At 46.6% G+C, this 22,906-nt stretch overlaps 1 protein-coding gene across 8 annotated transcripts in view; it reads right to left on the bottom strand.

Annotated features, from left to right (window-relative positions):
- GALNT17 (polypeptide N-acetylgalactosaminyltransferase 17) overlaps window positions 1-22,906 on the bottom strand; it is a 283,928-nt gene that overhangs the window by 123,553 nt on the left and 137,469 nt on the right. For 2 of the 8 annotated variants that reach the window (XM_042971406.1, XM_042971402.1), the window contains exon 1: window positions 22,797-22,905. The exons of 5 other annotated variants lie outside the window; for them this stretch is intronic. Coding sequence is in view for 1 of the 3 variants with exons in the window: in XM_042971397.1 (XP_042827331.1) it covers window positions 14,506-14,606; window positions 15,205-15,273 (170 nt within the window). In the remaining 2 variants the exon portion in view is untranslated. Of the gene's footprint in view, window positions 1-14,505; window positions 14,607-15,204; window positions 15,318-22,796; window position 22,906 lie in introns of those variants that run through there. One more of the 8 variants, XM_042971397.1, reaches the window with a different exon arrangement.

The following is a 22,906-nucleotide window of genomic DNA, read 5'->3' as shown; positions in this document are numbered from 1 at the left end:
AAAGACAGCCTGTACCAGGATGAGAGCTATTTTTTTTATATATATAACTTATTGTCAAATTGGTTTCCAGACAACACCCAGCGCTCATCCCAACAGGTGCCCTCCTCAACGCCCATCACCCACTTTCCCCTCTCCCCCACCCTCCATCAACCCTCAGTTTGTTCTCAGTATTTAACAGTCTCTCTGGAAAACAGTGTGGAGATTCCTCAAAAAATTAAAAATAGATCTACCCCATGACCCAGCAATAGCACTGCTAGGAATTTACCCAAGGGATACAGGAGTACTGATGCATAGGGGCACTTGTAACCCAATGTTTATAGCGGCACTCTCAACAATAGCCAAATGATGGAAAGAGCCTAAATGTCCATCCACTGATGAATGGATAAAGAAGATGTGGTTTATCTATACAATGGAATACTACTTGGCAATGAGAAAGAATGAAATCTGGCCATTTGTAGTAACGTGGATGGAACTGGAGGGTATTATGCTAAGTGAAATAAGTCAGGCAGAGAAAGACAGATACCATATGTTTTCACTCATACCTGGATCCTGAGGATGAGAGCTATTAACAGAGATTCCTCCTTACCTAAAACAATGTATCTGCATAATAGGGCAACCTTTGTTTTCCAAACATCGCCTCTCTCCTTCCTGCTAGTGGTCTTCCTCCCCTTTGTATCCTCAGGCCCCCTACCACTCCCCTTAGCTCCTAGAAGCCTCGCATTGCCTCAATGTCTTTAGAATTTCGTGTCCTTGTGGATTCCCCATAGGTACACAACCAAACTTGATTTTCTCCTGTGAATATCTCCTGTTAATTTTGTTCTTAGTCCAGCTAGAAGGACTTTGAAAGGAAAAGAGAATTTCTTCCTCCCAACACTGCCTAGCACTCTGCAGGAGGGAGAATGCCTTGCAGAATAGCCAGGCCGTGGGGCAGAGATGGTTGAGTGATGTTTAGGCAGACAGAAGACTTAAAATAGTGTCTCCAGTGCTCACAGCTAGCTCCCGACTTGCCAGAAATCCTGATGCTCCCTCATGTCCCAGAGGAATGGTAGCAAAAGGCTAGATCAAGGGAGTCAGGGAAATGGAGGGCATGGAATATGCAGATATCGTGCCTGGGGTTCAGGACCAGGACCAGGGATATCAGCAGTGAATAGGGGATAAAGCACGTATGAGAGGGATGAGACACGTCAACAAGGCCCAGGAAGGTTACAGAGGAGAGCCTGCAACCCAGACACCTCTCCCCACCACCACGGTGGAGGGCCAGTTCATGCTTGCTCCTAGGAGTTATTCAAGAGGGGAAGCAGGGGAGGAAGACCCTTTGACGGGAAAGAGCAGTGCTTACATAGAACAGCCCGTTCAATCATGATTTAACGGAGCAAATGACTTCAGAGAATGCAGTTTTAAATTCAAAGAAACTGGATTTCCTTCAGACAACAAGATTAGTTTTCTTTTCCATCATCAGTGAAAATGGGGACTAGAGATCAAGTTGAATTCAAATACAGAAAAACAAAGTCAACGTCTTCCGCATCTGACGTGCAACTACAATTTACAACTTGCTACAGGATTTGGAGCGCTTAGAAGAGTGAACGGACTCTAAGACACCAACAGAAAACTAGGAGAGGAAAGAACAAAGGAGTCGCATAAGAAAAACAACTTTTCTGGGAAGTAATTTGGCAAAATGTCGCACAAGTCGTCACGGTGTATATATGTCTTACGTGTAGAAACCCCATGCCTATGAATTTATCCCAGAGAGTAAGAATGATTTCTGCCTCTGAGAACGTTGGATTACGTGATTTGGACAACTTTCCAACTAAAACCAATGAGAAAACACTGGGTTACAACTTTCGAATTGTAATGAAACCATTACAGATGAACAAGATGTAACGTATTGAGTTGAGATCTAGCCGAGATTGGAATAAAGGGAGAGAATCCCAACACTAGGTTTGCTTCTGCCCAGAGCTATGTACTAGTACAGAAAGAGGGGCTGCATTTATGGCAGCCTCAAAAGACCAGGGAGTTAAAAGATAGATGTCAGGGCCCACCATGATAGGCAACCTGATAAACCACCTTCTAATTTTGTCCAGGACAATGAAAGGCTGACCTAAGCGTAACTGTCTACTGGAAATCAGCCTGGCCTCCCATAAGCTACAAGTCTACTTCATCTCATCTGAGTAGCCCAGAGGACTTCAACTCTTGAATTCTGATTAAAGGAATCAGGGTCCCTAGTACTCCTGTGCTCCTGACAGAAGTGAACAAAAATTCTGCCTAGAGGCAAGTAATATCATCCTAGGTTTCAAATTCATTCAGTAACAAATTTTTCAAATACACTCTCCAACACATAATCAAAGATAAGCAGAAGCATTAGGGTCAAGATGTCAGATGTAAAGCTCGTAGAAATGAGAGACAACAGAAAGGTTTTAAGCAAGTTTAAAAATTCAGCAGGAAATTGGAAACTATATAAAAAGTGAGACAGCAGGTTTTGAAAAAGAAAACAGAGAAAATCTAGAACTGAAAAGTTAACTAAAATTAAGAGCTCAGTGGATAGTTTAATAGAGGATTAGACACAAATAAAGAGAGCATTATTAAAGTGGAAGACAGGTCAGAAGAAACCTTCTGGAACAAAGCACAGAGAGACAAAAAGATGAAAAATACATACAAGAGGGTAGGTTATATCAAGATTACAATAAGGCCTGACACAGGTTTGTGAGATCCTAGAAGAGAAGGAAAAAAGGGCGGAGGCAATATGTGAAGAGGTAATGACTGAGAATATCCCAGAACTGAGGAAAGACATCAACGCGCAGAGTTAAAAAGCTCAACAAATCTCAAGCAGAAAAAATAAAAAGAAATCCACACCTAGACACATCACAATGAAATTAAAAAAAGAAAAAAATGGAGATATAATCTTATAAGTAGTCTGATGGGGAAAGAAAAAGAAATAGTGATTTTTTTTAAAGTTTTTGTGTAAGAATTTTAATCAAAACACTATTTGTCACAGAGAACAAAAACCTTCTGAATTTCCACCAACAGAGAAACACTTAAATGTATTTTGGCCTATGCCCATGATGCAGCTATTAAAACGTCATTTAAAAAAATACTGAATGATGTAGGGAAAGTTACATTTAAAATTGGAACACCAGCAACCACTGCTCTCAATTTCAAACTAGGGCAGGACTCATTTGAGTTATTTTGCATATGTCACATTCTACTTATTCTGTTTTTAAGTACATTAAGTTTTATGCACTGAAAGACAGGCGAGAGGGGGCCTTATGTTCAAACATGGTATTAAGTGAGCAGGGGGAGTATACAGCGGAGAATGTCACATATTCTCTTCTAGATGCTTCTGTGGAGAATCTACCAAGCTTTTCCTCTACACCTCTTTTTCTGTTCTCCCAGAAAACCCATGTGACAGGATGGGATTCTTTTTCCTCTACAATTCTCCCAGGAGTTTGTCATTTCCCCGTCCCCTACTGGGCCTGGCATATATCATGCTGGGATGACAGAAGAGGGCTTTTTTTCTAATACAACTCAAGGAGAAAAAGAAATATTTTTCCAGTATACTAAGACATATTAAATCTTATATTATAATCAGATTTACATTAAGATCTGTTCTCATGGTCTTGTAGATGCCAAGGCCAAAGGCTCATGAAGGACCGTCTCCTTCGATCACCTTCTCAACCCACATGGTCTAGTAGCCTCTGGAATTCCACTTAAGAGTCAGATCAACAAAGGATCAGGTGCCCAGAGGGCTGACAACCCTGGTCAAGCAGGCTGGCAGTGTCAGAACTCACTAGAATAACAGCAAGACCACATCAAACATGAACTGTGTCATCCCTGCCCTCCTGGAAATAATGGCATGAGGAAGGAGTTAAGCATGGAGGGCACATGGTTACCAGAGCTCAGAGGCTGCCAAGGGAGTTCTGGGTGAGCTCAAAAGCAAAGCGATTTCTTACATACCCTCATTTATTCCCTGGCTCAGAGAAATAAACTGCGAATGTTGTCGCTTACTTCCTTAGAAGGCTGATGAGTTGATAATCACCAGGAGATGTAACATATGTCATTAAGCAAACCTCTACAGGAACAGGACTCTTGCTGCCTTTTTCCTTAATGAAATTGTTCCTTCCTAGCTGTGTTTGTTATGAGGAAGGAGAGACGAGTCGCGGATTCTAAGCACAGGTACACCCGCCGGCTCTGCCTGGGAACATTCTCCAATGTCTCAATTTCAAGGTGTCCCCAACACCTACCTGACGAATTCGAAACTTCTAGGCAGCGCTCCTTCAAGGCTCACTGAGATCTGGCCCTTTCTTAGCTTTCCAGCAGGAAAACTTTTCAACTTCTCTAGAATCCCCTCCATCTCTGAACCCTCTGCTCCTCACTCAAAGGCCAAGATTATTTGTGCTTCTTCCCCTGTGTTTAGACAGTCCCCTGCTGTCTTCCACTCAAGTCCTTGTATTTTATGGGGCTAGTTTTGGCCCAGCTGCCTCCATGGATCCTTTGACTAGCTTAGCACAGCCGCTCTCAACCCCTAGAGTCCCTGTTGTCCCTAGCACTCCTTTGGCAAGGGTATTATTCTGTTTTTCATTGTCTTGTGTCTCCCCACCCACACGTCCAGGCCCCAGGACTGGGGAAATGGCCACATTGCTCTTTTCCCCGTCATGGGCATTCAGCAGTGGGACAGCACAAATCGGCTGTAGAGCACGCTTTCACCTTTAATAGCTATGATGACTGCACTGCCTCTCCGCCATCCACACTCATCAAACTGGGTCCAAAAGAGCAGAATAATTCTGTCACTGGGAGATTTGAGAAGAAGCCAAGAGGGAATGAGCTACTAAGAACAGCTTTGACTCATGATGCATTGGGAGCAGCTGGGTGGGAGGAGGGAGCTTGGTAGAGAGAAAGCCGGGGAGATCAGGCACGAGGCTGGCCATTCGTACAGGGCTGGGTTACGCCTGGTACCCCTGCCAGGTTCAGAGTTCAGAAGACAGGGCTCCAAATGTTTTCCAGTGAAGAGATCAGAAAGTCTCAGAGTCAAATCCAGACCCAGAGAGAAGAGTCACAGAATGAAAATCAGAACAGATGCATGTTTATGTAGGACTGACTGGGCAGCTGTGATTTCACCTGTTTTATGGGCCCAGGGGTACCTCTCCCCGTGTGCCCTGTAAGCCTCTGCTGCCTGGCTTGAGGGGCAGGGATTCCTGGGCAATTAAATTTCCAGTTTTGCCATGAACCCCCTTATAGTTCTGACAGTTCTGTTTTATTGAGTGCTTGGTACGTCCTAGATACTGTTCTAAGCGTTTACATACATTATTTCGCTTAATCCATCCAACAGCTTATGGGGTGGTACTATTAATATACCCAACTGAAAGATGGGGAAACTAAGGCACACAGGAGGTAAATCCTTTCCCCAGCAGCAAATCACTAGTAAGTGTGTAACCAAGACCTGAGCCCCAAGCTCTCCCAGACAAAGCTCATGGGGTTTTCTCTCCCCCACCAGTCTGTGTCACCTTTGGATGGGTTCTGACCCTGGCCTTAGGGAGAACCACACTACTGGCAGTGGTCCGCAAGGCCTACATGGGTCGGGCCCTCCCCTGGCACAGGCCATCCTTCAGGCAGATTCCTCCTGTCCCATCTCAACTTCAGAGCCTCCCCGTACCCTAAAGCATGTGTATCTTCCCAGCTCTGGTAGCCTCCATTCTTCCTGCCTCAGCCAGGCCCACTGCCTCCTGTTCTTTCTCCGAGACACTAGCCCTGTGGAGAGTCACAGTCTCTGTTTTTGAGTCTGTGCGGTCAGGGCCCTGGGGAGAATGAGGTGTACAGGGAAGTCCGGTGCAATGCCGTGGCCAAGCCACAGACCTCCTGGCCTCTGGGTCGGAGTATCCCTCATATCACCCTCAGGTTTAATTACTTACTCACTGGGAAGAGTCACAGGGCTCGGTATATGGTCAAAGTCATGGCTATGATTTATTACAGCAAATGGAGAGAAGGAAAAGTCAGCAGAGGGAAGGTGCATGAAACAGAGCCGGAGAAACCAAGCACAAGCTCTCAAGATCCTCTCCCACTGGAGTCAGACAGGATGTCCCCCAACCAAGTGCTGTGACAGCATGTGTGAAATGCCATCTACCAGGAAGACCCCCCCACAGACTCAGTACCCAGCGTTTTTGTTCACTATGGAGGTACCTTCTGCCTAACAGGTCCCAAAATTCCAGTCTCCCGGAAGGAAGGCAGGGGCTTGGCATAAACCACATTGTTTGTACAGTTTGGGTGAAATAAGCCACTCTTATGGAGCCACTCCAAGATGCCAGCCAAGGGCCAACCTTCTCAGTGTCAAGAATAAATGGTTTTAGGGGCACCCGGGTGGCTCAGCCGGTTAAGCGTCCAACTTCGGCTCAGGTCATGATCTCACAGTCCGTGGGTTCGAGCCCCGCGTCGGGCTCTGTGCTGACGGCTCGGAGCCTGGAGCCTGTTTCGGATTCTGTGTCTCCCTCTCTCTCTGCCCCTCCCCTGTTCATGCTCTGTCTCTCTGTCTCAAAAATAAATAAACGTTAAAAAAAATTAAAAAAAAAAAGAATAAACGGTTTTAGAGAATAAATAGTTGGGCCTATTATGTTAACTGTTTTCTGCACATAATCCAAACAGACAATCTAACACCCCAGCAGAGCTGTCCCTCCTTTCCATTTATGCCAGATTCTACACTTCCTAAGCGTGTCTGTCTCATTACAATCTCACGATAACTTTGTACAGGAGGCAGGTGGGAATTAGTCCCGTCGCAGATGAGCAGGTCAACGGCCGAGGGAATTCTTGATTTCCCTTGGCTGGGAAAGCTGAACCCTTAGACCAGCCGGCCTCCTTCCCTGTGACAAAAGAGGGACGGGCGACACGGAACCTAGATAAGCCACGTGCACGAAGCTGTAAGAAAAGGCTGCTCTCGTTGTCATTTGGAGTAAAACAGGGATGTGTCTCTACCACTCCAGAAAACCGAAGATGAAAAGAACTCCCAGTCTCCATGAACTTCTGACTGTTCCACAGTGCTCTCCATTAAATCAATTCACAGAATATTAGCGCTAGAAGTGCCCTTAAGAAATCACTGTGTACAACTCATTTCTTCATTTGAAAAATAGGGAAAACAATTAGCTTCAGCCCCTGTTGCATATGGCTAATAACCTATTGTTTAGAAAAGACTGGAGAATGGGTAATGAAAGCCATTATGTGAGATAGCTTCTATTGTGCCTTCTTTATCGTTGGAAAATTGCCTTCATTATCAATGAAAACAGTGATGGTCCCTCCTCTTTCAGCTTGGCTTTCTCTCCCGCTGCAGGCTCAAGTCGGGGATGCCGTTCTAAGTTTGAGACAGAATGTAAGAAAAAGAAAAAGATAAAAAAATAAAACCCTCAGCTCTTTTATTGTTTAAGGGCAGGCCAATTTACCCAAATGTGAACAAGTGGGCCCATGAGAGGGTTTCTGAGAGACACATAATGGCCTGACCATGAAGTAGGGACAGTGCCTCATCCAGCGGTCCATGGCTGATTCTTTCTGGGTCTGAGTTTCTTCACCTCCGCAGTGGGAAGACCGAGAACAGCTACCATGGATGGACTGCTCCCTGTACGGCGGGTTCAAGGCCATGACCTTAACATACATTTGTGAGCCCATCTGATTCTCACGGCAACGCTTTTAGACAAGTCATAGTACCTGCTTCCGAGAGTTGGGCACGCTGAAATATGGAAAACGCGGGTGCTTGCTCTAACACGGCAGAGAAGATGCCACGCTGGGTCCCCTCAACTCTCGGCCCAGTGACCGTGTAGACTGTCCGCCTTCAGAGAATCTGCTCAAAGCCCAAATCACAAGGAAACCCAAGGAAACCTGCCTGTCTCCTCTTGAGCTCTGTGCATGAAACAAGTGTCCTCTGAAAATTCATAATCACTTGCCCCTACGAGGGTTTGAGATTTTAACTTACATTGGCTGCACGGTCAGGAAACACCAAGCCTAGAAATCTGCATGAAACATAGTCCCAGGGTGAAGACACCCAGGAGTGAGTAGCAAAAGCAAAAGTAAAACCTCACTATGTGACGCTGTGTGTCAACTATACTTCGATAAAAAAACAAAACACCACAAAACAAAAACCTCACTGGAGAGATCCACATGCAACCCAGAATTCCCACCCAGGAGCTCCACAGAAGGTGAGCTCACAATCTAAAATTGCAAACATACGAGGAAACAATCTACCATAAGCGAAAATCAGCAAATACAATGGAATTAGTACCCCCGAGAACTTGAGATAAGAGAACTTCCAGAGAGAGACCACAAAACTGAAATGTTCCAAATGTTAAAAACCTCAAAATAGGGGTCAAAACCATAAGGATAAGACCCTATGAAAAATAAACAAGCAGATGTGAAAAATAATGAAACAAGACTTCTAGAAACGAAAAGTATAGACTTCGAAATCTAAAACACAACAGGCGAGTCAGATGATAACTCATGCCTAGATGAAGAGCGAAACAGAGTGAACAAAGGGATAGATGGATGAAATTACCCTTAGTGCATGTAAAGAGATAGAAAAGAATGCAAAAGGGATTAGAAGATATACAAGTTGGATCCTGCCATGGAAACGCTGGCCAGCAAGGTCCTGGAGCCTGGGCAATGTCTCTCTGTTGCCAACAGTGGAGATTACTAAGTGTGCTACATTTGAATAAAGTTTTAGAATTTATAAATAAAGCTTTCAAGGTTAATGCGTGTAATTCATTTGATCCACAAAGAATCCACGTGATGAAGATGCCCGTATTAAATTACCCACCTTACGGATGGAAACGGAAGCTCAGAGACATTTAAGGGACTTGCACAAAATCATACCGCTAGCTCATCAATGATGAAGCTGAAAGTCAAAGGGGCTCTCTCAAACCTCTTTTATAAGGTCGTTCATCGCAGCCATAAGGGCTCTGCCTTTCTACTTAATCACCTCCCAAAGGCCCCGCATCCTAATACCATCACATTGGGCAGGAGGATGTCAAGGTATGAATTTGGGCTCTTTGCAGGGAGATACTTTCAGACCCTGGCAGATGCCAACTGGGCTGCTAATAGGGTAAACTTTGTAAAATTAACTGACTCTCAGGGTCCACGGGGTTAACTCAACAGCCCCTGGCCAGGACCACAAGGCAACTCTCTCCTTCCTTGGTGTGGAGAGCCCCCTTTTCCTGCTCAGGCCGAATTAGCCCGCAGCTGCAGAGGATAAATGACAGGACAAGGTTGGCTTGCCAAAAGGGGGACACTGCTCGCCACAGCCCGTTCTCCAAATGAACTCCTGCCACTCTGGACTTGATCATTTTTGGTGGGAGAGAGAGAGAACGCATCGTTCATTTCCTTCCTATGTTGGGGGAAATGACCTGGATGGGAAATATACCAGGGTCAGTTTCACAGGCAGGGCACAGAATGAGAAACATCCCCAACCATGGGCAGAAAAGTCAACCAGTCACTGAAACTCTTGGAACAAAGTACAAGGAAAAATGACATTCTTTTGGAGCGTGGGCTCCCTTTTTAAAAGGGCAAGTATTTGCCCCCTGGAGACCCTGGAACCAACTAACTGCTCAGGCATCTCATTCCTGAAAAACCCTCCCACACCAGACAGGCTTGATTTCTCTATTCTGGTAGCTCAAATTTATAAGTTATTGGGATCCAACATATCTGCCAGGTGGGATCTTAAATCTGATGAGGCTCTGGATTCATTAACCTTGGCAGAAGGAGCCTGGGTAAATCTGCTTGAAAAATATCTGTGGTGTATTTTAATTCTCAAAAGGGCAGGGGATGTAGAACGCAGATCTGTGTATCCTGCCCCCACTACATCCTTGACAATCTCAATAACCTTCTCGAGGTTATCATTATCTTTTATTAAAGAAGAATGGCTTCTGCCAGAGACACGGGGCCATCAATGGCCAAGGGAAGTGACGTCTGCCTCCTGCGGCCTCGAAGCAAGCTTTGTTCTGCACCTCTCTCGGGTGTTTAAGGCCCTCCACCTTACCATGCAGTCATTCACCTACATGATCTCATTCTCCTGCTCTAAAACTGTGCCCGTGTTTTAGTCCCCTGGTGTATCATCAACAGCAATTAACACAGTGTCTTCCATTTCGTAAGTACTCCATAAATTCTTATTGGGTAGCAAATGAATGCACGGGCCTGATTAGCACATTCTTTCCTCAGTAACCCTTCTGCTTAAAGAAGTCTTCTCTGAAAAGGGGACTCCATGTGTATTCATAAGAGAGCAGCAATAATTCAGAAAGAAATTATATGCAAGCCAACAAATGGTCGCATTTGTAATGAGGTTGTCCTTCCCGTCGCTGTTTCAGGCTTGCAGTTCGATCGCGTTGGGTTCTCAGGAAGATTTCATGGAAAGGGGCTCCAGTTCATCTCTCCTCACATCGTCGGAGGGTGGGAAAGAGTAAGCGTAGTGTCCAGATTACATAGAGAGAGGGGGTTATGAATGGGAACTGTGTGGGTCTAGGAGGCCCGAGAACGAACTCTCCATACCACTTGGTGGCAAGTGACCACTGGTCCCTTGGCACAGCTCTGTCCTGTGGCTTCAAGAATCCAGGGCAGGTGAGCGCACAGTAGGGATTCCAAGCAGGAGAAGCAGACCTAATAACGCAGCTATTGACCGGTGTTATGGGCCAAGAAAGAAAATGGCCCACCGGTGCGTGCTGTCTTGATGGGCAGTTCGAACCTCTTGTTCCAGTTGGTGAATTACAATACCGTCAAGCTCACGTGATTGAACAGAACACTTCTACTTCTGGGAAACTGGCCCAGAAATAGCAAAGCATACATTGAAGGCTATTGACTATTGCATTTGTTGGAAGAGAAAAAAATGGAAATAACCAAGTGCCCGTCAATAATAGGTCTTGATGAAAATGTCCCACGGGACAGACAGACTCCTCTATCCGTTGTGTGCACTGCTTTAAGCCCAGCACCTAGAACAGTGCTGGCACATGGTAGGTGCTCAGTAAATAATTCTTTTGCAAGATGAACAGGATGGCACTCACCTGCCAAAAAGACAGAGGAACTAAATTCCAGTTAATGATGTGTCCTTGGTGGATTAAGCAAAAAAAAAAAAAAAAAAAAAAAAAAAAGCTGCAAAACAATAGGAATGAGGTACTCCAAGTTTGGCACATCGTAGGTGCCATCGAAATACCTGTCGGAAAAAACGGTTGGTGAATGTACTGCACTTTGTAGATGTCATGTATATTTACGGGCATACGCACACGCACAGAAACCCGCGCACGCACACACGTATATTGGTAAATGCATAAAGCAAAGCGTCTGGAAGTCTATGTGCCAAACTGTTCAGAGGAAGGGAGGAAGATAAGGGGCTTTTGACTTACGTAATCCTCATATGGGTTGAATTTTTTACGACAAACCTTTTCCTATTTTTACAATTCGAATGGCATTTTCAAAAACTCCGCCTCCAAGAAAACCTCCAAGAGAAAGGGCAGGGCTCGTCCTGTGCTGCTTCCTACGGCCGCTCTGATGCACCGTGAGGCGAGCGATGAGGGAGAAATGAGTTTCACGGGCTCGGCTCCCGAGCACTCAGGAGCGAAGAAAAGTGTAGAGACCCTTTACAAAACGAGGGCTAATATGACAGTGGAGAAGCTATTCCCGCCATCACATTACCAAAAAAAGGGAGGTTGATAAGGGCGAGTGATCATTTTATCTCATCACTTCAAAGGACTAGGAAGATCTTTCATAGGCACTGAACACACTCTCAAGTTTAAAGGCCTTTAAATCAATTTTATTAGGTTAACTGATGATCTCTCCTGTGCACTTTTGTTCTGCAATCTGCCATGTCTTGTCAGGTTGACTGCAAGGGCTCAAACTAGAGTTCTTAGTCTCTCATCCCTCCTGGAAGAGGAGGGTATGGATTTGCCCACGTGTGCGGCCGCCTTGCGGGCTCGAAGGCGTACGAGGCGACGCGGTCCTTCACGGAGGAGCACCGTGCTTGAGCTCAGATTTCCGGGGTTTCAGTCGGACTCATACAAACGTGGGCAGAAGACACATTCAGAAGTTTCCCTTTTCCGCCGAAACATCTTTACCCGATGAAGTGCTCCGAATACAGAATTATCGATGTTTATTCATTTAACAGCTAAGCTCTGACTCTGTATCAGTCACTCTATATCCTGGCTCCCTAGGGCTGCCGTGACAAAATGCCACAGACTGGGTGGCTTATACCAGAAATGTATCCTTTCAGGATTCTTTTCATTTTAGTATTTATTCATTTTTGAGAGACAGAGAGTGAGGGAGGGGCAGAGAGAGAGGAAGACACAGAAACTGAAGCAGGCTCCAGGCTCTTGAGCTGTCAGCACAGAGCCTAACTTGGGGTTCGGACTCACAAACTGTGAGATCGTGACCTGAGCCGCAGTCGGACGCTTAACCGACGGGGCCACCCAGGTGCCCTACGGATTTTAATTTTTTTTTTAACGTTTATTTATTTTTGAGACAGAGCATGAGAGGGGGAGGGGCAGAGAGAGAGGGAGACACAGAATCCGAAACAGGCTCCAGTGTCTGAGCTGTCAGCACAGAGCCCGACGCCGGGCTCCAACCCACGAACTGTGAGATCATGACCTGAGCCGAAGTCGGACGCTTAACCGACTGAGCCACCCGGGCGCCCCTGGATTCTTTTTTTTTATTTTAAGTTTATTTTGAGAGACAAAGAGGGGGAGGGGCAGAGAGAGGACAGAGAGATCTCAAGCAGGCTCTGCACTGACACCACGGGGCTCAAACTCACGAACCGTGAGATTATGAGGCATAACTGACTGAGCCACCCAGGCACCCCTCCTCTCAGGATTCTATAGGCCAGATGTCCAAAATCAAGACATAGCCAGTCCTATGGTTCCATAGCTCCAGTCCTGGCCCTTTCCTCTCTGTCCACGTCTTTTCTTCCTCTGTCTCCCATAAGAACACTTGCGGTCCAATCTTGGGCCCACCCAGACAATCCAGGACGGTCTCATCTAGAAATCCTGAACCCACATCTGCCAAGAGCCCCCTTTCCACACAAGGTCACAGTCACAGGCTCCAGGGGTCCTATCTTTTGGGGAGGCCACCATTCAATGCACCACCCTATACTAGACACTGAAGGCACAAGGATACACAGGCCACAATTCTCCCCATTGAAGAGCTCGTGGTTTGGTATGTGTAAACAGGTGATAGATACTATGCGATGTAAAATATAAAAGGTGGATGGAGACCACCGTCCTAGAGCTGAGTGACTGATTCAGAAGAAGGCTGCAAAAAGGAGGAGGTGTTGGGCTGAGCCTTAAAGAATGAATAAGTAATCACCAGGCAGAGACGCAGTGATATGACAACGGGCGTCCCAGGCAGCAGAAGGATCATGGGCTCACGGAGAGGGGGGACGTAGGGGGTTTCAATGGGCAGGGTACCTTCAGGGCCTGCAAAGTAACCCAAGGGGACAGGAGCATAGAGTCCTTGTGCGGGTATCTCAAAGAAGGAGGAACCAAAGACGGGGTTGACCTTGTGGGGTCAGGACATAAAAGATCTTGTTCTTCCAAGTTCATGTCTTGCCAACCACCTGCCACTACTCACCCCTTCAAGGGCAGACTTAAAGTAACTCCAAGCTTATCCGTATTCGTGCACAGCCCATTATACAAGAGGCTCCTCGAGGCTGAAAGTCTGTCTCCCCTGCTCCCACCTGAACGTGAACATGGCTGCGTCCGGGGCTTGGGTACCTGTGCCAGGTAAAAGGGTAAAGCCCAGACGTAGGGGCCTCCCAAAAGCAGAGTGTTGGGTGTAATCAGCAACCCGGTTGAACACGTCCACTGACGATGTCGAGCCTTCTTAGTTATCTCTGGGGAAAGGAGCTTAGCGAGAAGAGCAGTGACCAAAGTTGATAAACAATCCTTCTTGCTATGCACAGTCACTGATGCTTCGTCTTTAATCTTTGATAGCTAAATGCCCAAATAGACTGATGGTTAAGACAGTCAGTTGAGTCATAAAATGAGCCGTTAAGCTGAAATCATTGATTTTTATTACTAAACAAGCCCCGATAATGGCCTGGCTGGGCCATAACGTAGACACGGCTTCAGCATTACGGTACGCAGAGTCAAACATTCCAACTGCTAGAAATTAAATGCATTTATTTCTACAAATTAAGTTGCCTGGGGGAAATCAGTCTCAGGTGCAGAAGTACTTAATGTTTACCGACGAATATTCCAATTGCTAAGTAACCCTGTCGGGTTCTTGACACTTGGCCCAGAAGTGACATCTGTCTTCTTAATAAGCAGGGAGAATGAAATCATGCCCACGTGACCAAGGGTTTCACGCCCACCGCTCTTCCTAACACAGATGCTTGATCCCAACTCTAGAGACACGGCCAGCGTGGTCATTAGCAGGCCATATGTTAGAAGGGAGCATCACAGAGTAGATGACTTATCGTGCGCGCAATCATCTGTAAATAGCAGCACTTAATGGTCGCCAAATAGAATCTTTGCACACTTTTACTGCACAGGTGAAAATACATACCCATTAAGGGAAAGGCACTCGATTTTACTCAATGGTCCTTCTCTCCCATACAGATGTGATCTGGGCTTCCCATCCGTCAGGGAGTGTGATCTTGGGTAACCCTTCCGGACAAAGAGGGAACAGGATAAGAACAGCATGAGCTCGATTCAGACGTCAGCTGGCATCTGGCTCTCACCCCCCTCTTGCCACCTTCTCATCAGGTAGCAAGATGGATGAAGACGCCGAAGAAAAGAAAAATTACTAATCATTCCAAAGCTTGGATTCAGGCCACCTACTGCCAGAATCTGGCAGAAATATCTGCTCACCACAAGTCAGTAGGGCTGGATAGAGAAACACAAATGTGGCTTCCCTCTTGAAATATCATTCTTGCCCTCTTAAAGGATGATGGTAAGAAAGCTCTACGTCCCTTCCACACTATCTTCCTGCCCTCAGAGATGGAGGGAAACAGACAGCCGGGCAGCCCGGCTCCTCATCATTTTGGGGAGCAAGATATCGGGTTGTACCATTCTCCCTCCGATGCCTGAAGCACCCGAGAAACGCCCAGGGCTGGGGTACAGAGATGATTCCACCTTAGCCCAGCAGAGCTGCATGAACAACACTCCCAGAAGTACACCTGTGATCTGTGCACATCCTTCTGTCCCCCTGGAATAATGGAAAACGGGCTCTGACAGGCAACTCCAACCCCACGTAATCAATCACCTTGCCTGGCACGTCTCCTGAGGGTGAGCGTCTGCGGAAAAGCACTGCAGTGCTAGGGAAAGAGACCATCTTGCTGAAGCCTCCAAGAATGAATGCAGCGCTGAAGTTATTTGCTACAGAAACCGGAAATTTAAAAAAAAAAAAAAAAAGTTTGCCATCAACCACTGCAAGAGACGAGGATATATAGTCTCATGCCTTCCTCCCTGATTTTCTAAGACGTCACACTTCGTATATGTTTTATGGATTCTGGCAGAAGATGGACACATTTTTGTGCCCGTACAGCTTACTAAATCCACGAGCTAGTTTCCTCGTATTGCTAACGTGTGTTGGTCCCGGTCCTCACTCCTTTGCTTCGCGTCCGCGTGAGGACGTTCAAGCCACGTGAGGAAGAGAGCGTCCCTTAGAGAAGTCAGGCTTTTTTTTTTTTTTTTACCGGGAAATACATTTCCCAATGTCTTGGTCTGAGTGTCGGGTAAAAGAGGAATGTGAGTGTTGACGACGCTTCTCCCTGGCCTGAGGTCGTGGATGGAAGATGGGGGTGGACGCCGTGTCTAGTCCAGCTCCGAAGAGGAAGAGTTTGCACAACCCGGGCAACCGTACGACACAGCCGGTAAAAGGAGGCGACAAACGACCCTGCGAAGGCCGTGGGGATTTTACTGGGAGAAGCGCAGAAGCTTGAAACAGGTGTAGCAAGAGACGACTTCGCTTCCGTGTATTTTTCATTGCTTTCTTTCTCCCACTTGGGAGGAGCACACTGGAGAACTAGGGACAGCACTGGACCAGCAGAAAAGGCAAGGAGCAGGTTCCTCAGGGCTGTCTCTAGAGCTCCAAGGTCTGCAGAAGGGAGCCCCGAGGCTCATCAGAGAGGAGCCCAATTAGCAAAACAGGGGTGAAGACTCCGTGAAAGGGGCTGGCCGCCCCCCCTGCGCGTATACACCTGCGCACACGTCCTGGCTGAAGCGAATGTGGACACTGACGATGAGTCAAGATTCGGTCCTTCAGATCCAAGCATCCCAGGAGACACTGTCTGACCTGTGCTGTTGAGCTTGGAAAGTGATGACATCATCGACACATTTCGACACACAGAAGTTTCAGAGAAATGCTGATCGCAAAACTCTACGTAGACGTTTTGTCTATTCTCCCCCAGCACCAAGCTTCTAAACCCTGCACTGAGATTCTGGGACAGGGAGTCCCCAAATGACATCTTCCAGACCCTTCTGCCTGATTATATTCTGATTAGATTTCTGATTAGGTTCTGATTAAATTAGGTTCTACAGATTATATGTGCCATAAAATTAGATTCTGCCAATGGGAGATACTGGCAGGAGGCTTGAAGTCAGGCGAAGGAAACAGGATACATCCCCTGCCTTCAAACTGGGTCTACATCTCTCAAGAAGTGAGGGAAGTCAGGGGCGCCTGGGTGGCTCGGTCGGTTACGTGTCCCACTTCGGCTCAGGTCATGATCTCACGGTTCCTGAGTTCGAGCCCCGCGTCGGCCTTGGTGCTGACAGCTCAGCCCAGCCTGCTCTGGATTCTGTGTCTCCCTCTCTCTCTCTCTCTCTGCCCCTCCCCTGCTCACGCTCTGTCTCTCTCTCTCTCCCAAAAATTAATAGACTTAAAAAAATTTTTTTTAAAAGTGAAGGAGGACAGAAGTGCCAAACTCCAGTGGAGATCAGAGGTCCTGGCACCACCCGCACTGGGTCCGCAGGTCAAATGAGCACCTGCCGTAATATTCTGCTGGAACCGCCCCCCCCCCCCCGCCCCAGCCCAGCTTCTGTGTCCCTGAACAATCCCTGCCCGACCCACTGCCATTAGGAAATACCCTAGAATTTTGTGAGGCTTCAGTGAGTTAATATACGGGAAGTACTTAGCAAACTCGAAAAGCCCAAGAGTCAGATCACATACAAAGAACAGCTATTGTGATTACTGTTACTGCCTCTGTCACTGCTGCTGACTTCTCATCTAGCTCTGCATCGAACGACACAGTGGCAGCCACCAGCCACGTGTAACTATTTGCATTTCAATATACCTCCGCTAAAACAAAATGAAATAAAGAATTGAGTCACTCAGCTGCACGGGCTACGTCTGAAGGGCCCGCGTAGCCACGTGCGGCTATCACGTTGGATGGCGCAGAAATGGAACGTCCCCATCCTCGCGGGAAGCTGTGTTGGGCAATGCTGACCCGGATTACTCTGTGCCTAAGAATCAACGAGAGAGCTTGTTAAAAATAAAACTCCCGCGCTCCTACAAAAGACGCTGATTTCGAAGGTTTGTGCAATCAGTGTTGAGAACAGTGAGCCTCAGGTGCACTCAGGTGCTGTGTGTTCCCGGAGCACACTTTAAGAATAACCGAGGTGGGGAATGGGGTGTTCATCTCCCAATATTCCTCTTAAAAAAGTCTTTAGGAAAACCGAGTGCGTGTGTGTGTCGCACAAACACAGATTGCTGTTAATTCGCGACGAACCAGAATTCTAGAAGTTAACATTTTAGAGATGACGAAACCTCAGTCAACCCGGGTGATCAGGGGTTATATGAACTATGCTGAAGGGACGGCAGGGACCCAGGACTTGCCGCCTTCGCAGTGGAACCCTGTCGTTAGGGGACAGGTGACCAGGGAAGTAGGCGAAATAGGTAGCCAAGTATCTTTGCTAAGCCGGAAATTATTGTTAATTAGTATTAATTATTGTTAATTATTGTTCCTGTTCACCTTGCTAATCACAAAGCTCGCCACTGAGCAAATGCTTCTCGGTTCGTTATCACAATTAATCTTTATGTCTAAACAAAAGTTTGTTTCCATTGTACGCATAATTATGGTTCACAAGCCTTCCATAGAGAAGCCCAAGCGTTCAACTTAACGCTTTGGGAACAATGAATTTTTGATGGCACAATTAGCTTTGCCAATCCGCAGGTAAACATAACTAAAATTCGCGGATTATTAATTACCTAGCTGTGCCTCGCCTTCCCCTCTTCCAGAGGCGTGGTGCACGGCATGCCTCATCCACCGAGGGTCTTATTCCATATACCACTCAATTCCTTTACGCAAAGAACCAGATGACAGAGCCTTCCTGGAGCCCAGCCCAGAGCTGGGAGAAGCTGTCTCTCGTAACGTATGTCTACACACCTCACTACCACCAAAAGACAGCTAGGTATTCCATCATTCTCTCTTCGCCCTGGCCACCAGGTGGGCCATTTCAATCACTGGCACATTATATTTCCATGTTATATGTAGCCTTACGTTTTCTTTTACACTCGATCTCGGTCTGCTTGTTTGTCTGTTTTCACATTCAATCTTATATCACGGGGTTTCGATCGTAGGTATCTGTGTTTTTGCTGTCAAGCCTCTTCTCGTTTATTTTTTCTGTTGTAAGTTCATCCATCCATCCACCCATCCAGCCAAACGATCCTTCCTTGCTGTGAGTGACAGCTACCATTTGGTAACTAAGTTCACTAGGGTTCCTAATTCCCCCCGATGCAGTGGAATTATAAAGGGAAATAGATTACATTCATTGAACACAACTGTTCACATCCTTCCCCTTCTGACCATGCTTTCCCGAGGACCTTCCCACCTCACTGACCATTAGCTTGGTCGTGTGACTTGCTTGGACCAATGGCCCGTGGACGGAGGTGACGCAGGCCACGTTCAAACGAGATCTTCAAGTGCTCTGGTGCCATTTGGCTGTCTTTGCTCCTGTCCCCTCCATAAGGATAACACATACCACAGAATACATAACGACGTCCACATAGGTACGATGGCCAAGGTCCCCCAAATAAGAAGACACAGAATGTATGCTCAGTGAACCCACAGCTTTGAGAAGCGTTATGGGGTTGCAGGGTGGCTTCCTACCTGTAGAGGACGTGTGACATAAGCAACAACGACCTCTTGTGGGTGAAGCCATTACAATTCAGGGGTCAACTGGTTATGCCACATAACACAGCATAAGCACTATTCTTAATTTCACTGTTGCTGATGCAAAGGGCAAGACTGGAGCACCGGCCACTTCTGATGGAGCACTCCCAGCTGGGATCAGCTCACAGGACAACCTGACGTGAGGTCAGAGACACGCGTGTGTTACACTTGTTTAAAACCTTCCAGCAGAGGGGCGCCTGGGTGGCGCAGTCGGTTAAGCGTCCGACTTCAGCCAGGTCACGATCTCGCGGTCCGTGAGTTCGAGCCCTGCGTCAGGCTCTGGGCTGATGGCTCGGAGCCTTGAGCCTGTTTCCGATTCTGTGTCTCCCTCTCTCTCTGCCCCTCCCCCGTTCATGCTCTGTCTCTCTCTGTCCCAAAAATAAATAAAAAACGTTGAAAAAAAAAATTTAAAACCTTCCAGCAGAGACAACGGAAGTGAGAACTCCCAATGAGGTTCCTAGGTTGCAAGGAGAGTTTATGAATCATTTTCAGGCTCTCTGCCTATTTTGTATCTCCCTGCAGGGACCCTTTGGGCTTGGCACACTTGCCTTGACTACTTAGCCCCCAAAACTCAAGGGAATTTTGGCAAAAACCTTGATTCAGCGATCATATCTCAAAAGTGAAGAAAGATGGAGGCGCCTGGGTGGCGCAGTCAGTTGAGCATGCAACTTGGGCTCAGGTCACGATCTCACGGTGCGTGGGTTCGAGCCCCGCGTCGGGCTCTGTGCTGACCGCTCAGCGCCTGGAGCCTGTTTCAGATTCTGTGTCTCCCTCTCTCTCTGCCCCTCCCCCACTCATGCCCTGTCTCCGTCTCAAAAATAAATAAACATTAAAAAAAAATCAAAATCCGTAGGGAACTCTGTCCCTCTCTCTCTCTGACCCTCCCAGCTCATGCTCTGTGTCTCTCTCTCAAAAATAAATAAACATTAAAAATATTTTTTTTAAGTTAAGAAAGATGAATAAACAGGGAGGGGGGGTTGTGGTGGGAAATGTGTGTGTGCATGTGTGTGAGCACATAGGAGAAAATAAAGGAAAATTAAGGAGAAAATAAAGGTCTCTTCTTTTTTTTTTTTTTAATGTTTATTTAGTTTTGAGAGAGAGAGAGACAGAGCACAAGTGGGGGAGGTACAGAGAGAGAGGGAGACACAGAATCCGAAGCAGGCTCCAGGCTCTGAGTTGTTAGCACAGAGCCCAACACGGGGCTCGAACCCACAGACCGGGAGATCATGACCTGAGCCCAAGTTGGGTGCTTAACCGACTGAGCCACCCCGGCGCCCATGGTCTCTTCTTATGAAATGCCAAGTTTCTTGTCTCGTGCTTTTTACTGTAGACATTTCGAGATTTTGCAACATTTTAAGATTTGCTACAGATGGAAAATATTGATTAAGAAACCAAGTATGAAACGAGCACAAGACCAGACAGTTAAAAGTTGACACAAGCCTTGACGACAAGGGTCAAGTGAGCCTTCAGTGACAGCCTGAGGAGGACAGGGTAACAATCAGGCCACAGGAAAGAGGGAAAAGGGATGTCCGTGCAGTTGCGGCTTTGAAATCTCCCGAGCTCCTTTCAATTACCTACCTCGAAACCTAATGGCATTCTCACAGGGCTGGTCTTACATGATCAGGGTTAAAACACCAGTTCCTCACACTTAAACGGTGGTGTTATGTGACGACTTTGTTCCAGTTTTTCTCTTCTATGGATTTGCATTGCCTAATGACCTATCTGACGGGTTTCTGTAGGAATTTTCTATATCGTGCTGAACTATCTTTAGACCTTCCTTCCCTTTTAGTATGTTACTGAAGGGATGTTTTCACAGATGCTGAATTAACTTCATTCATTTAGAGGTTGCTGGCTGTCCCCGACAACAATCATTATCATTACAGCGACCATGGATGGTATGCCTTTCCTGTGCAATACGTTTTGTGCTAGAAACAGGCTGGACCCAAAAATAAACAGATAAACGGGACCAGATTCTACCTTAAAATTCTAACGAAAGAATCTAATAGGGCTCAGACAGCGACAGAAGGGATGGGGACGTGAACTTTCTTAAGAAACAAAGCAGAGAAAATGATCACTGCCTCAAGTGAGGTGCCACAAGATGAAAGGACCGTGGAGAGATGACACTGAGCTTGGAGATGACCGCGGGCTTCATGGAGGAGGTGGCTGACGCCGCTCCTCTGGGCATCAGTGGACGAGGAAGGCATTTTAACCAGATGCGACTGTGCTGGTAAAGTCACTGAAGCAGGGCAGGGTCTGGAAATGTTAACAAGCATGGTCTGGTTGCAGTTTGCAAAAGAATATATTTTGCGCTTCAACATGAAAAGTCTTGCCTGGTCCTCTGACGAGGCTTAACCAGTTTGTGAGGACCCGGCTACAGATTCGGGAGAAGATGTCAGCATTTGCAAGAGAGAAGGAAATCGAAATAACCAAGGTCCTGTTTCTATTCCTGGCACCGTGTGCAAGCAGCAGTCACATAAACTCTTTTCGGAGGGAAAAAAAAAGTTCAACATCCTAAGAGGAGAATCAAAATGAAGGCAAAGGGGAATATTCTAGACTCAAAGAACTTGTGGCTGGCACTACAATCATCTAAACAGGGAAGTCTGATCATTAGTATAGAGGTGGTCTCAAAAGTAAACGTGACTATTTAATCTTATTCTTCAAAGGGAGCTTAGCTAATGGGAAAATTAATAAGCAGATAATGTCGACCTACAACCTCAGATTTTATTCATAGAAAAAAGGAAAGAAGAGAGGGAAATGGGGAGCAGGAAACACTGAAATTAGTTAAACACCTTGTATTTAGAGAATTCAACCAACAGAGATATCTTCCTGACTCTGATCGTTTGAAAATGCAGGCTTCGCGAGTTTCTAAAAACACAAAGGAAAGTAATGGAATCAAAAGGGAAATGTGCATTTTCCACAAATCTCCTGAGAAGACAAAAACAAAGACCTACCCACGTGGGAGGAAAAGAGGGAAAACAAAAGCCAAGGAAGCAGAGAAGCTGTAACCCGGGATGCCAAGCAAGGGTGATGGTGCTATTTCTGACAATCGTCCCCGAGCTCAGAACATAAAAACAAAGCCCATCCACATACTGCTTGCAAGCAACAGGCTCAAAACAAAATGACCCACAAAAGTTTCAAAGGTGGGCAAGAGTAAACAACAAAAAGCAAGGACAGGGGCGCCTGGGTGGCTCAGTCGATTGAGTTATCTGACTCTTGGTGTTGGCTCAGGTCATGATCTCACAGTTCATCCGGTTAGGGAGGTCGAGCCCCACAATGAGCTCTGCGCTGACAGTGGGAGCCTGCTTGGGATTCTCTCTCTCTCTTCCTCTCTCTCTCTTCCCCTTCCTTGAGCTCTCTCCCTCTTTCTCTCTCTCAAAATAAATAAACTTAAAAAAAGCAAGGACTGAGGCGCCCGGGGACCGCTCAGTTGGCTGAGCGTCAGACTCTCGATCGCTGCTCAGGTCATGATCTCTCGGTTCGTGAGTTCAAGCCTCGCATCGGGCTCTGAGTGACAGTGGGGAGCCGGCTTGGGATTCTCTCTCTCTGCCCCCATTGCCTCTCTCTCTCTCTCTCTCTCTCTCTCTCTCTCTCTCTCTCAATATAAATAAATTAAAACTTAAAAAACAAACAAACAAGGACTGTGAGTGGTACAAATATCAGAACAGTGAAAGGTGATGCTCCCTACCTCTCGTCAATCGAAGACACGCACTGATAAGACTCCCTCTCATTATTCTTTGTGAGATTAACACAGAGAAGTTCTACTCTCCGGAACACGATGACCTCACTTTCTTCAAC

Source organism: Panthera tigris, chromosome E3, assembly GCF_018350195.1.
Source record: "Panthera tigris isolate Pti1 chromosome E3, P.tigris_Pti1_mat1.1, whole genome shotgun sequence".
NCBI classification, from domain to species: domain Eukaryota; kingdom Metazoa; phylum Chordata; class Mammalia; order Carnivora; family Felidae; genus Panthera; species Panthera tigris.
Note: the sequence above shows the minus strand (reverse complement) of the source record. Positions and strands in the feature narration are given on the sequence as shown.